The sequence below is a fragment of the Balaenoptera ricei genome, chromosome 10, assembly GCF_028023285.1.
Source record: "Balaenoptera ricei isolate mBalRic1 chromosome 10, mBalRic1.hap2, whole genome shotgun sequence".
NCBI lineage: Eukaryota > Metazoa > Chordata > Mammalia > Artiodactyla > Balaenopteridae > Balaenoptera > Balaenoptera ricei.
Genome location: NC_082648.1, coordinates 3,070,796 through 3,086,108, shown reverse-complemented (window position 1 = coordinate 3,086,108; position 15,313 = coordinate 3,070,796). Strand labels below are relative to the sequence as shown.

The window sequence follows — 15,313 nt, the reverse complement described above, 5'->3', positions numbered from 1 at the left end:
ACTGCGTGAAACAGGATATTCAACACAATCTCAAGTATCTCCCCACAGAGTACATTAATTACAAAGAGGAAAAGGTAACTTCACAATGAAGAAATGTGACAGACATTGCCTTAACCAAGTGATGGGATACAGCAACTATGATAGGACAGACTGATATCAGGTATCCCCTGATGTGACGTACTGAGAAGAATACAATACAATGTATGTAATCTTCCCGCCAACAATGTTTAACCTAAATCTATTCAGGAGGAATCAAATCCAATGGAGGGAAATTCTGCAAGACAACTGTCAGGACTCTTCAAAAACATCAAAATCAAGAGAGATCCTCCCCTGTCGCAAAACGCTGGAGAACTGTTTGTTCTAGGTTAAAGTAGAGGAAATTTAAGAGATTTCTGGAAACCAGACATAACACATAGCCCTTGAATTCTGGGCCACAACATACACACAGTAAAGACTGTCACTGGTGCACTGAGGATATCAGACTATGAGCTCCACATCAGGAAAGAACAGGAATGGGAAGTGTCCTGTGTGAGATAACAGCACTGTGGTCATGCAGGAGAATGCCCTTCTGGGTGGGAACAGGGTAGAAATAATGAAAGAACGGGAACAGGGCAGTAAGTATGAGGGAGCCACACTTCTCTGAGTATCCATGAGTCCATAATGATATGAATGAATAAATAAATGAATGAATAAATGGGGGCGAAGGGACAGCTCTTCCTTACAGAAAGAAAAAAAAAAATCCAGAGAATAAAGATAAGAAGAATGACAGAAATCAAAAATCACCATTAGGAAATACTACAGTAATAACTGTTGCAGGCAAGAACCATCAATGGATTCTTTTTTTTTTTTTTTTTTTTTTTTAAATGTAAGGGCTTGGGTGCTCTTATAGCTACTTTATTTATTTATTTATTTTATTTATTTTTGACTGTGTTGGGTCTTCGGTTCGTGCGAGGGCTTTCTCTAGTTGCGGCAAGCGAGGGCCACTCCTCATCGCGGTGCGGGGACCGCTCTTCATCGCGGTGCGCGGGCCTTTCACTATCGCGGCCCCTCCCGTTGCGGGGCACAGGCTCCAGACACACAGGCTCAGTAGTTGTGGCTCACGGGCCCAGCCGCTCCGCGGCATGTGGGATCCCCCCAGACCAGGGCTCGAACCCGTGTTCCCTGCATTGGCAGGCAGATTCTCAACCACTGCGCCACCAGGGAAGCCCCCATCAATGGATTCTAAAGCTGGTAGGTGAAAGTACGATGAGAAAAAGGATATTTGCATAGTGTCAAAATATCTTCCTAACACCATTGTAAAGCAATTATACTCCAATAAAGATGTTAAAAAAAAAAAGTATCTTCCCACAAGATAATTACTAATTACAATGGGAAAATAGTACCTTTATAGCGGAGAAACCTGGGAGACAGCATCTTAACTAAGTGATTAAGATTAGCATCACCAATAGCAAGATAACAACATGTTCCTCCTGATATGACGCACTGAGAAGGGCACAGCATCAGGTCTGTGGGATTCTTTTTTTTTTTTTTTTTGACAGCCGAGTGGAAGTGTAGAGTCTTAACCACTGGACCACCAGGGAAGTTCCAAGGATTCTTGCCAAAAATGCATAGTCTCGATTTAATCATGAGGAAACACCAGACAAACTCACAGTAAGGAACAGTCTACTCTTCAAAAGTATCAAAGTCAGTAAAGGCAAATTAAGGCAGATTAAGAAACTGCAGGGGCTTCCCTGGTGGCGCAGTGGTTGAGAGTCCGCCTGCCAATGCAGGGGACACGGGTTCGAGCCCTGGTCTGGGAAGATCCCACATGCCGCGGAGCAGCTGGGCCCGTGCGCCACAACTACTGAGCCCACGTGCCCCAACTACTGAAGCCCGCGCGCCTAGAGCCCGTGCACCACAACAAGAGACGCCACCGTAATGAGAAGCCTGCGCACCGCAATGAAGAGTAGCCCCCACTCGCCACAACTAGAGAAAGCCCGCGCACAGCAACGAAGACCCAATGCAGCCAAAAATTAATAACTAAATTAATTAATTAATTAATTTTTTAAAAAGGCAATGAATATATGTGAAGGGCACAGGTTATCAACTGTACTTTTCTTGCAACTTTCCAGCATATTTAAATTTTTTCAAAATAAGAAATTAGAGGAAAAAAAGAAAATAGACATTTTGCTAAATGTCTATTTCACAGTCATGTACTGAGTACACTTAAAATCCACATGTCCTTTATTCTAGCACCTAAATTACATATGCAGTATTTCTAAGGAAGGCGGATGATGTGAAACAATAAAGAAATGTGCCCAAGATCAAACATGTGAGAAACTTAGAGCCTACCTTAAAACATTACTCATTCGATTGCTGGTCCACAGCTGTACCTAACAGACCATGCTGCCAAACAATTTGAAGCATTTAATAATATATCAGTGACCTGCTAGATTCCATGATTATTCTACACTTTTAACATTCCTGTCAAGTTCTCTCAGCCTGCAAAAAATAAATAAATAAATTTTTCTAGCTGCTAATAACAACATTCATTGCTGCTATACAGTCAAGGAGTGCTTCTTGCTGCATCCTACACTGTGCCAGATAATAAGGATGCTGTAACCAGCACCTAGCTGCAATTCGGCCAGTGATGCAGGGAGCTGAACAGGCTTCTTCTGTGGTTCTGCAGGAATTAAACACTAACCCTGCCAGGAATGCAGCAGGAGAAGACTTGCCAAATGAAGGCTGTGCGCAGCCCATGGCTTTCCTAACAGCAACTGAGTGAACACTTCCTTCATCGACTATAATATTGCTTCACAACGTGACAAATGATACTTTTCAGTCTCAGAAACTAGTTACAAGAACTTCCCTGGTGGTCCAGTGGCTAAGACTCTGCGCTCCCAATGCAGGGGCCCTGGGTTCGATCCCTGGTCAGGGAACTAGATCCCACATGCCGCAACTAAAGATCCCACGTGCTGCAACTTAGACCCGGTGCAGCCAAATAAATAAATATTAAAACACTTCTAATACTCAAAAGAAAAGCAAAATTACCAAAGAAACTTACAAACCTCAGCACTTTTTAACGTCACCAACATTATTAAGGGCATGTGGTGCCTAGAATATGGAGGACGTAAAATAAATGTCTGATGAATGAACTTTATAAATTTATTTATTTATTATTTATTTTTGGCTGCATTGGGTCTTCGTTGCTGCGCGTGTGCTTTCTCAAGTTGTGGCGAGCGGGGGCTACTCTGCGTTGCAGTGCGCGGGCTTCTCATTGCGGTGGCTTCTCCTGTTGCAGAGCACAGGCTCTAGGTGCACAGGCTTCAGTAGTTGTGGCACACGGGCTCAGCAGTTGTGGCTCACGGGCTCTAGAGCGCAGGCTCAGCAGTTGTGGTGCACGGGCTTAGTTGCTCCATGGCATGTGAGATCTTCCCGGACCAGGGCTCGAACCCGCGTCCCCTGCACTGGCAGGCAGATTCTTAACCACTGCACCACCAGGGAAGTCCCATGATGAATGAATTTTAAAGGTACATGAAAAACATCCCTCTTACTTATGATTTAATGTAATACTCTAATTCATCATCCCTTGATTTGACTTTGAAGTAGGTAAAAGATATTATCATCCCCATTTTATAGCTGTATGACTATGGAAAATAATTAATAAAATTTTAAAGAATAACCTGCTACCTTGCCTAATTATGAGAAATAATTTCAACAGTGGTTACTGTAAGCCTAAAATGATTTTTTTAAAGGAAAAAACTGTTACTCTTTTTTAGTTTTAAGCCTCAGGTGAACCTTTCGCAGATACAATAAAATAGAACCTACACTACTGGCTGAACACATACCGTAGTCTACTATCAGAAAGGTAAATCTCTTACAGGCACAATCAATCCAGTTGCTGGGATGATAGAGGCTTCTGCTCTGTTCTTTTGTTTTCTCATTTATTTTCCTCTGTCAGTTATGTGTTTAATTGGGACAAAGTTTCAAACTATACTGTAGTATTGGTTATATCATATAACAGACCTTTAGTCTGTTTGCTGGCCAGAAATAGTCTGAGATTATTATTCTATATGAGAAAAGCTGGCAGCGATGATTTTTAAACACATTCTCAAATTTGAACTCACTGCACTGTTCTTTTTTTTATCAAAATGCATTTGAGAGCCAAATGATTAATAATCTTAGCACCTCCAAGGTGGCATATCGTCCCATTACACATTCAACTATATTTTTCTAACCAGATCTCTTGCACTTGTCAATCAAAATTTATTTTATTATATACTTCTGATAAAGTTTTTGTGGCAACTCCCTATTACAATTGCCAGAAAATCTGGGACTCAACAAACAATAAGTTTTGTTTCATCTACAAAGAATGATGTTCTGTTTGCTACATAATCTTGGCTACCATTGTTCCTACTTTGATACATCAATTTGCTGTTAGCTGTTGAATACTGCTTTGACCCTTGAAGGATGTGAGGGTTAGGGGTGCCGAACCTCCTCAAGTCAAAAATCAGTCCAAAATCTGAATATAACCTTACAGCCGGCCCTCTGTATCTGAGGTTCCCCATCCTAGGATTCAACTGACCAACCAACCACAGATCATGTAGTACTGCAGTACATATGTATTGAAAAAAATCTGCAAGTAAGTGGACCCACTCAGTTCAAACCCATGTTGTTCAAGGGTCAACTGTATATTCTTGCCTTACCTGATCAGCTTAAATTGACTCTGATCCAAATTGCAAATAGCCCCTCAGTTTTACACTCATCTTTGTCATCTGTAAATATTTACTAGGCGCCTACTGTGTACTAATTTTGTACATACAAGGGACTGAGCAACAAGAACGGACAATTGCTCCACTTCAAAATGGGCATTCATAATCTGTTACAGAAAAACTTTATAACCTTTTTGGAGGGAAATTTAGCAGCCTTAACCAAAATTTAAACTCTGCATCTCCAAACATACTATATTTACAAAATACTAGGCCAAACATACAAAGATACATGTAACAAGGATTACTGTCTGTTTTCAATAGGAAAAAACTGAACATAATATTCATGCCTGTCAACAGGTGAGCAATTAATAAGATATATTTATGAAAAATGATACTTTGTGGTCATTAAAAAGAATAAGGTGAGTCTAAAGTACTGAGTTGTAAAGCAATCTATGACACTTTGGTTTAAAAAATAGGCTCAGGCGGAGACGCGGCGTGAGGAGCCCTCGGTGACTCCAGTCCAGTCTCGGCGCGGGGTACCCTGGAGGCAGGCCGAAGGCTGGCCGAGGACTGTGCCCACCGCTGGCGCGGGGAGGAGAGCGAGAACCGCCTGAGCCGAGTGTACCTTTCGTGCCCTGCGTTCCCAGCCTGGCCCTCAGTCCACGGCGCTGAAAGAGGGGCAGGGGATCAGAGGTGGCGGGGAGATCCAGGTGAAGTAGGTTTCTCTGCAGATCCAGCGCCGTTAAACCCTGCCAATGCACACTTTTTAAAACACGAAGAAATTAAGGCTTAAGGAACTAGAGTCACCTGCAACAAGTGGATGGATTCGAAAAGCCCAAGCTCCTTCTAGAACAGTATCCAACCAGGCCGCGCATTGCAGCATGTATGCTCTACACAATTCATAACACACATGATGACATTGAAAATAAAGTGATTACAGATCTAGGATGTGGCTGTGGAGTGCTTAGCATTGGAACTGCAATGCTGGGAGCAGGGTTGTGTGTTGGATTTGACATAGATGAAGATGCACTGGAAATATTTAATAGGAATGTAGAAGAGTCTGAGTTAACAAATGTTGACATGGTTCAGTGTGATGTGTGCTCATTATCTAACAGAATGTCCAAGTCATTTGATACAGTAATTATGAATCCTCCCTTTGGGACCAAAAATAATAAAGGGACAGATATGGCCTTTCTGAAGACTGCTTTGGAAATGGCAAGAACAGCAGTATATTCTTTACACAAATCCTCAAATAGAGAACATATTCAAAAGAAAGCTGCAGAACGGAAAATCAAGATAGATATTATTGCAGAGCTACAATATGACCTGCTGGCATCATACAAGTTTCATAAAAGAAAATCAGTGGACATTGAAGTGAACCTAATTCGGTTTTCTTTTTAAAAGCCTCCAAAGACAAAAGCAGCTTAAAATCTAATTTAAAAGAATAAAAAATGTTTACTAAAAAAAAAAAAAAAAAAAAAGGCTCAGAACAGTTTTTTCAACAAACGGTTCTAGGGCAACTGGATATCCACATGCAGAAGGATGAATCTGGACCTCTACTTCACAGCATACATAAAAATTAACTCAAAATGGATCAAAGACCTAAATATAAGAGCTACAACTTTGAAACCCTTAGAAGAAAACACAGGAGTAAATCTTTGTAGGCTTGGGCTAGGCACTGACTTCTTAGACACAACACCAAAAGCAAAAGGAATAAAGAAAAAAATTAACTAATTGGACTACACGTACATCAAAATAAAAAATATTCTCATGTCAAATGACACTATCAGCAATTGAAAATACTATCTATAGATGAGATAATATTTGCAAAACGTTTATCTGATAGGCACTCGCATACAGAATATATATAGAACTCTTATAATTAAGTAATAAAAAGACAAATAACCCAATTAAAAATGGGCGAAGTAGGGCTGCCCTGGTGGCGCAGTGGTTGAGAATCTGCCTGCTAATGCAGGGGACACGGGTTCGAGCCCTGGTCTGGGAGGATCCCACATGCCGCGGAGCAACTAGGCCCGTGAGCCACAACTACTGAGCCTGCGCGTCTGGAGCCTGTGCTCCGCAACAAGAGAGGCCGCGGTAGTGAGAGGCCCGCGCACCGTGATGAAGAGTGGCTCCCGCTCGCCGCAACTAGAGAAAGCCCTCGCACAGAAACGAAGACCCAACACAGCCAAAAATAAATATAAAAATAAATAAATAAATAAATAAAAGATTACTATTAATTTTTTTAAAAAATGGGCGAAGTAAATGAATAAACATTTCTCTAAAGATATAGGAGTGACCAATAAGCACATGAAAAAAATGCTTCATATTATTCGTTAGGGAAACAAATCAAAACCACAATGAGATGCTATTTGACATCCACTAGGACAACAATAATGAAAAAGACAGACAATAACAAGTATTGGTGAGGATGCAGAGAAACTGGAGTCCACATACATTGTTGGTGGTCCCATACACTGCCGCAGCCATTCTGGAAAGCAGTCTGATAGTTCCTCAAGCTGTAAAACAGTCACCACATGACCCAACAACCCTACTTGGATATATACGAAAGAGAAGTGAGAATATATGTTCTCACGAAGACTTGGACACGAGTGGTCATATAGCAGTATTACTCGTTATAGCCAAAAAGTGGAAACAACTCAAACGCCCATCAATTACTGAATGGATAAACAAGACGTGGTGTAACCATACAAGAGAATATTATTCAGCAATAAAAAGGAATGAAGTACTGATATATGCAGCACATAATAACATGAATGAACCGCAGAAACATTTTGCTAAGTCACAGAATCCAGTCACAAAATACCACGTATCATACAATTCCACTTATATGAAATGTCCAGAATAGGCAAATCCGTAGAGGCAGAAAGTAGATTAGTGGCTGTCTTGGGCTAGGAGTAGGGGAAGGGGACAAGGGAGTGACTGTAAATGGGCAGGTTTATTTGGTGGGGGTGTGTGTATGATGGGAATGTTCTAAGATTAGATTTTCGTAATAGTTGCAAAACTCTGCAAATACGCTAAGAACTACTGAATTGCATACTTAAAATGGGTGTATTTTTCAGTATGTAAATTATACCTCAATATAGCTATTAAAAATAAGGTACAGTGTATATACTGTATTTTCAGTATATAAAGATTATATTTTTCTAAGTGGGGAAAAAAAAAAAATGTGTGTGATGTCCACAGGCACAGAACTCCAGGATATACACAAACTGTTAACAAGTCGCCTCAAAGGTAGGGTATCAGAAAAACCTTCTTTTCCAAACCAGACATTTTTGAGAGGAAAAGAGTATGAGTAATTATACATTTATAATTATAAACGTAATTAGTAATTACAACAGCAGCTGTAAATCAGAGAGACAAGGGTAGTGAAACAGGAAAGCTTCCCATACCCCACGTTTTACTTTTGTGATTTCACAGAACCAGTCACCAATCATTACTTCCCTCCAACTTATGGACATATAAATAGCCTTTAAAGTCTAATTTTATATCTAATAATCTATTATTGGCACACTGATGTTAATGTGGGTTTGTTCAGGCAATATTTCCATCAAAGTGCCTCTAACTGCCGAAGAGAGTTATTTCATGGGGACAGGAGGGGAAGTATAGCCCAAAGAAACCATCTACAATACTCTATCTTTAGAACCTCAAGTTTTACCCTGAAAATTAATTTAACTTTGCATTCTGCATTACATTATTACTGGCTCTATTTTAACAAAAACCCCACTTCTTTCTTATAATAATATTCATAATATGAATAAATATGACCTTCCAGGAAGAAACATCCTTATCTTGTGACTCAGCACAGGGGTCTGCAAACTACAGCCTCTGGGCCAAATTCGGCCCACTGTTTATTTCCGTATTGCCCTAAGCTAAGAATGGTTTTTTCATTTTTAAAAGGTTAAAATCAGAATAATAATATTTTATGACATGCACAAGTTATATCAAATTCGATTTTACTGTCTGTAGCTGAAGCCTTACTGAAACAGCCATGCTCTTTCATTTACTGCACATTCCTTTATGTATTCCCTCCGGCTGCTTTTACCCTAGAACAGCAAAGCTGAGTAGCTGGGACAGAGACCGTATGGCCCACGAAGTACAAAATATTTAGCATTTGGTTCCTTACAGGATAGGTTTGCTGACCCCTGGCGCAGACCAAACGAAAGGGTCAAATTCCCCATTTAGGGAAGCACGGGTCTGTGGGTAGAGTGGTTTCTAACACAACTTAACCTCATCTACAAAATGAGGGTAATTGAGCACTAAATCAGAAAGTTACTGTAAAGATTAAATGAGATTTAGCCCATATAAGCACTCAATAAATGCAACGACTGCTATCATATAAGATTTTTGCTCTACAACTTTTTTTTTTTTTTTTAGCCACACTGCAAGGCACGCAGGATCTTAGTTCCCCGACCAGGGATCGAACCCGTGCCCCCTGCTGTGAAAGCGCCGAGTCTTAACCACTGCACCGCCGGGGAAGTCCCTACATTACAACTTTTTTAAGCCTACAAACAAATGTATTACCTTAATCTTGTCTTCACTGACAGGACTTTAATAATTTCACCATGATATTACCACCTTTTTAAAACTTCTTCATAGCCTTTCTAATGCTGGAAACCTAAACATTTCTAGATTTCTCCTTGTATTAAATAAATCTTCAAAAATTTGAATTTTTATTGATATTGAAACATTAATACGTTGTCACATTGCCAGGTGCAGTACAGTTCCATTTAGTAAATATCTACTGCATGCCACAAACTACATTAAATACTCTACATACCATCTCATCTAATTCTCACAATAAACCTACAATCCCATTTCACAGAGGTATCAAACTCAGAGAGGAAGCTATCTGCTCAAGGTCAGACAGCAGATGAGTGAAAGAGCTAGAATTCAACCACAAGTCCCAGTGCCACCTGCCTCAGCCTGCAGACCTGCACCTCTGGACCACAAATATTCAAGTGGTCAGCAGAGAGTCCGGGATTTCATTATTATGGTATTTCAGTAAGTCTCCCAAGAATCTTTTCAGTCAAAATGCCAGGTCACTGGTATTTTTAGGCAGCAGAATTTCGAAGCTAGTGAATGGATTTTGAAGAAGCCCTTGGGAGCAGTTGATTACAGTATAAATACTATTGGAAAAGAGTCATCAGATTTCATTGTGTCCGAACTGATTACAGTGTCAGGTAGTTGGGTCAATACCTAATAATAAAGTAATTTTCTCTAAGTCAACTGACAAATAGATTCACCTTGTCCAAATCCCAAATGTCAATACAGGAGGCCATATTTTCACATGCACTGAGACCTAAGAGCACATCTAGCTGGAACAAAACATTGCTTCTGGGAAAAGGCACATAAAGATCAATTAGAACTGCCAGAAAGACTCCTTAGAAATCTAACCTCCCTCATCAGAAGAGAAATGTTAATATTCTAGGCTCAGCTGTCTTCTACTTGAATGACTGCCACAATCTGGAACGAACTTAATTGAAGCTAGAGAATGAAGATCCATTTCCGAAGAGGCCCATTTAGTAGGGACAATCAGAGAGAAGGGAGAATTGCTCGTGGAGAGAGAGGCAATGAGAAGGAAAACTTGGCAACCGATCAGATGATTCATTTGGCCCCAGAGAATGCAGCAAGGAAAACTGCTTTACATGAAGCCCTCTCCATTTTGCATGTCCCACAGAGCAAAAGTAAAAAGCATTCTTTTAAGCGAGCCAAACAGAAAGGTTATTTAAAATGAATGATTTGATCCAGAAGTTCAAGAACCCATTTATTCTTTTTCTTCTTTTTGGCTGTGTTGGGTCTTCATTGCTGCGCGTGGGCTTTCTCTAGTTGCGGCGAGTGAGGGCTACTCTTCGTTGCAGTGCGCAGGCTTCTCATTGCGGTGGCTTCTCATGTTGCGGGCTCTAGGCGCGTGGGCTCAGTAGTTGTGGCGCGTGGGCTCAGTAGTTGTGGCACACGGGCTTAGTTGCTCCGCGGCATGTGGGATCTTCCCGGACCAGGGCTCAAACCTGTGTCCCCTGCATTAGCAGGCGGATTTTTAACCACTGAACCACCAGGGAAGTCCCCACATTTATTCTTTAAAGATTTAAAAAAGGACATTACTCAGAATCACAGCACACTCCACCTTTTGCTGGATTCTCCTTTCCTCAGGGGTTTTAGTTTCTCTGCAGTAATGTTACTTATTTCCCTTCTCTCTTGTGTAAAGATGAAAGTACATTTTTTTGCCTAACACCACCAAATAAATACTTCCACTGCCATTCCATTGGATGAAATTAATACTCATTTGTACTTTGCTAAAATGTCCAATTTCTTCAACTGTTTGCCCTAAAAATAATTACTAGGATGTAATCAGTATCAGTTGTTATCATTTATGTGCACAAATGGCATCCAGAAATTATCTGGAACACATATTTTGATAATAACTGAGAAAAAGAAGAGAGGAGACTAGAAGTCAAAAGCCCAGTTTTACTTCTAGATTTTAGTTTTGATTACATCATTTACTTGTCTTGTAACTTAGCTATATCACACCGTTTCCGAGCCTTAATTTCCCTATCTATAAAACAAAGATAACGACAGTGGCCGTGCTGTCTTCAGAGTTGTGAAGCTCAAAAGAGATCATGTACGTGAAAGCTCCATGAACACTGCAAAGGATACACAAATGTAAGCCATCATTATTGATCGTTTTATCTTGACAGAGCTTCCCTTTTTAAAAGCACAGCTTGCCAACTTTACTCAGTCAAAACATCTCCTTCTACTTTGCCCCGGGCTTATATGACATAAATTGCCATAACAAAATTACTCTGAATTTCAATAGGAAAACAAGTCAACCCTCTATAAACTTGCTTCATTCTAAAACCTAAAATCAAAGGCAAACTATGTATTTATTGACATTTCTTCCAGCAAATCTAAGAAGCAATGATTTATTTTTCAGGAAACTTGTCTGAAAAATAATTCTTGTTTCTTCCTACAAGCCTTATTTTCTATACATTAATTATCACAGAAAAAAAAAAACCTGAAGGAACTATAGTTTATAGTCTAAAAATATATCTTGCCCATGACGAATGCAGATATCAGAGTTTAGATTATCGTATTCTACCCTAAAACTCAAAATCATCACGTTTTTAGAACAGGAAAGGAAAATGAAGAGATTACTTAATATACAGAATACCTTTGGAAGATCCCCCTAAGCAACCTGCCAATGAACGAACTAAGTGACACAAAGACAATGAGAAAAGAAGACATACTTTTCACTGAATATCATTTTGTACCTTTTGAAATCTGAGCTATGTGCAGTTAAAAATTGTATGTTATTTTATTAATTCAGTATAAATCATGGAGGGAATCCGAAGAAGCCCTATTATTCCAGAGGAGAAAACTGAAGCCAAAGAAGTAGATGAGCGCTTCAATATCGCACTGCTGGACAGTGGAAAAGCTGGGACGAGAGCTCAGGAACCCAGTGGAAGCCTCCAGCGCTTCCCCATCGCCACAATGCCTTGTGGTAAAACAGCAAGGGCCACCTGATAAACAACTAAAGTACTAATGCAATTCCTTTCAGAACTGTGGCCTTCCAGGGGTCCTCGTGACTTCTATGATACAACGATAATCATTAATGTTGTCACAGAAGTTCTAAAGCAAAGGGTCAGAGATGACAATCCTCATTATCAAGACTCATAACAAGTACTAAGAGTTAATAAAGACAACACAGCCATCGGAATGTGGACAGTGTGTCTCTCCTCTCAGGCATCAGCAGATTCAAGCTCTAACCAGGACAGGAAAATGGTGCAGCCTTTACTAACAGTAAGAAAGTCTGATGAGGCAGCACAGATTTAGTACAAAGAGCTTCTTCCCAGCGAACTGACTCAGAGGAAGTAAAAGCAGACCACAGGAAATTTTAGTTTGAAAGAAGCCTTAACAATTCCACTGAGAACTACTCTTGAATAGAACTAAGGATTATCAAGGCCCCTTCTAGTCCTAAAATCCTCAAACATGGAAAAGCAAGGCAGCTTCAGCTCCTCTTCTGAGTAACTCAAGCATACTTTTCCTCTTGGTAAGAAGAAATGTTAACTTTTTCTTTCAGTGGGCACAAAGGCAGGGGAAACAGCAGCATTTCCATAGGAAAGAATAAGAGAAGCCAGAAATGAAAACTATTCCAAAGAACGTCTGAGTCTGTCTGCTTGGAAAGGAAATTTATTACAGGGATTCTTCTTTCCTTCCTAAGTCTCTACGTAGCCTTCGTATTTGAAGAAATGCATGCATGTTAGACATTATTAGGCTTTTCCTGTAGTTTTTGATATCTGCCAAACATACTGTAGTCACGTATTAGTTAATCTAAGTATTTTTAAGCACTGGGTAAGTCTGTTTGCCAACAATTAGTTCATCTGATGAAGCCTTTGAAAAAGAGAGAACTTGAGGGGCTTCCCTGGTGGCGCAGTTGTTGAGAATCTGCCTGCCAATGCAGGGGACACGAGTTCGAGCCCTGGTCTGGGAAGATCCCACATGCCGCGGAGCAACTGGGCCCGTGAGCCACAATTACTGAGCCTGCGCGTCTGGAGCCTGTGCTCCGCAACAAGAGAGGCCGCGATAGTGAGAGGCCCGTGCACCGCGATGAAGAGTGGCCCCCACTTGCCGCAACTAGAGAAAGCCCTCGCACAGAAACGAAGACCCAACACAGCCAAAAATAAATAAATTTATAAAAAAAAAAAAAAAAAAAGAGAGAGAACTTGAGAGAGGATAACAAGCCTGGCCAAGACATAACCTCCAGCCATCACCGCTGTTTGTATTTCTGAAGAAAAATCATAGCATACGGACAAACCATACACTAGGACTTTCGCAGTGAACTCTGGGTCACAAGGTCACATCACGTGGAGAAGTCTCTCTCATCACATCTTCAATCCTGTATCAGGAACAAAAAGGCCAGAGAGGCTCAAGTTCCAGCACTAGCCGATCACTGTCATCTCCAGGGGAATCTACAATACAAACACCTAACCTCAGCCAAGGATCTGAGAGTGCTGTTTCAAATTCCATCTCCAATTTCCACTAAATATTTCAGATACAGGAAGGATGTCTGAAGTAGTGTTTGTTCATAATTTTTCTACTTTGTTGAAAATAACTCTGCCTCATGGGAAAGCAGTCTCATCATTCAAGGAAGAAAAAAAAAAGTCACAGGAAACCTGAAAGTCAGATGTTATCCTTCACACTGAAAGGTACTAATGCCAAAAACTCTATCCATGTATTTCATCAAAAACATCCTAAACACACAACCTGAAGCCAAGAAAGTCAGAGACATTAATTCCACTCCCTCTTGGCAACAAGTCAGTTAACCAGTGACAGAACCTACAGCAGAAGAAACACTTGGTGACTCACACATTCCCCTTTGAGGTCCATTTTAAAATTAAAGAGCTGGTTTCTTTGGGAAGAAAAAGAGGGACAAACTTTAAAATTATCCATTGAAACTTCAGGTCCAAAAACTTAAAAACCTCTTTGCCTCCTGGTCTCAATATCAAAGTCAATTCCACTTTTCTTTCCAAAAATCATGAGTCACACCATACATCTGGTAGCCGGGAAATTTACTGCCTTAAATTCATTCACTTAAGATTGACCGAATGCCCACAAGTGAGCGAGCACCATCCGAATTCAACGAGGATGCTGAATTTTAATGGGATCTCCTCCTGGCGCTTCCATATTTATAACTGGAAACGCAGATTCTTCTTCTGTTGACTTCAGGGGAAAAAAAACAAAACAAAACAAAAAGCAGTAAACCAACTTCACAGAGCGCTGCTCTCACGTAAATAAAACCCGATGAAAGAGAAAAACGGGTCTTGTCCGCGGCAAGGCCACCTGGGCGACAAGCTTTTGAGTGGTTTTCAGCTGCTGACCCGCGACCAGGCGGTACCGGGCAGCAGGCGGGAGTGGGCGGCGTGTGCGGGCTCGGGTCCAGGCGAAGCCGTGATTCCACCCCGCCCGCCCGCATCCACGCTTCGGGATTCCGGCCGAACCTACCGGCCCGGCCCGGCCCGGCCCGGCCCGCGCTGACCCCTCCGGAGCACCGGCCCTGGGGCGGGATGCCGCCGCCACCACGGCCGCTCCGCTGGCCCCCGGAACCATCCCGCACCCCCGGCCCAGGCGGAGCAGCCCCTGACGGACGCGTTCCATTCCGCACTCCGCCCCGACTCGTCTCCCGCCGCCCAGCCTCCCGCACTCCCCACGGCTCCCAGCCCGGACCGCCACGGCCCCCTTCAGCCTCCGCTCCTGACCTGTCCCCGCGGGGCCCCGGGCGGCAGCGCGACGCCTCCATCCCGCCGCCCCGAGAGCAGCAGCCTCGTCCACACCCGCACGGCGGGCGCCGGGGCCAGCCTGGCGCACCGGCCCAGCCCCGCAACCGCACCTCGCACTGTCGCCGCCGCCCATTGGCCGCCGCGCTTCCGCCGCTCCGCACCCATTGGTCCGCGCGCCCGCTGCTCCCCACCGCCCCCGCGGGTGGGTTGCTAGGGGCGGTGGCGGCGCCGCGGGAGGGTTGCTACGGACGGGTTGCTGCGCGCTGGTTGCTACGCGCAGCTGGGTTGGAGGAGCCGCCCAGCCCCCGGTAACCGCCGCGCGCCCAG

The 15,313-nt window shown here is 42.3% G+C and overlaps 1 protein-coding gene and 1 pseudogene across 4 annotated transcripts in view; one reads left to right on the top strand and one right to left on the bottom strand.

Annotated features, from left to right (window-relative positions):
- TULP3 (TUB like protein 3) overlaps positions 1-15,081 on the bottom strand; it is a 46,453-nt gene extending 31,372 nt beyond the window's left edge. For all 4 annotated transcript variants that reach the window (XR_009505278.1, XM_059935120.1, XM_059935122.1 and 1 more), the window contains exon 1: positions 14,966-15,081. Coding sequence is in view for 3 of the 4 variants with exons in the window: in XM_059935120.1 (XP_059791103.1) it covers positions 14,966-15,006 (41 nt within the window). In the remaining variant the exon portion in view is untranslated. The remainder of the gene's footprint in view (positions 1-14,965) is intronic.
- Positions 5,035-6,110, top strand: LOC132372778 (rRNA N6-adenosine-methyltransferase METTL5-like; annotated as a pseudogene).
- Positions 15,082-15,313: the final 232 nt, after the last annotated feature.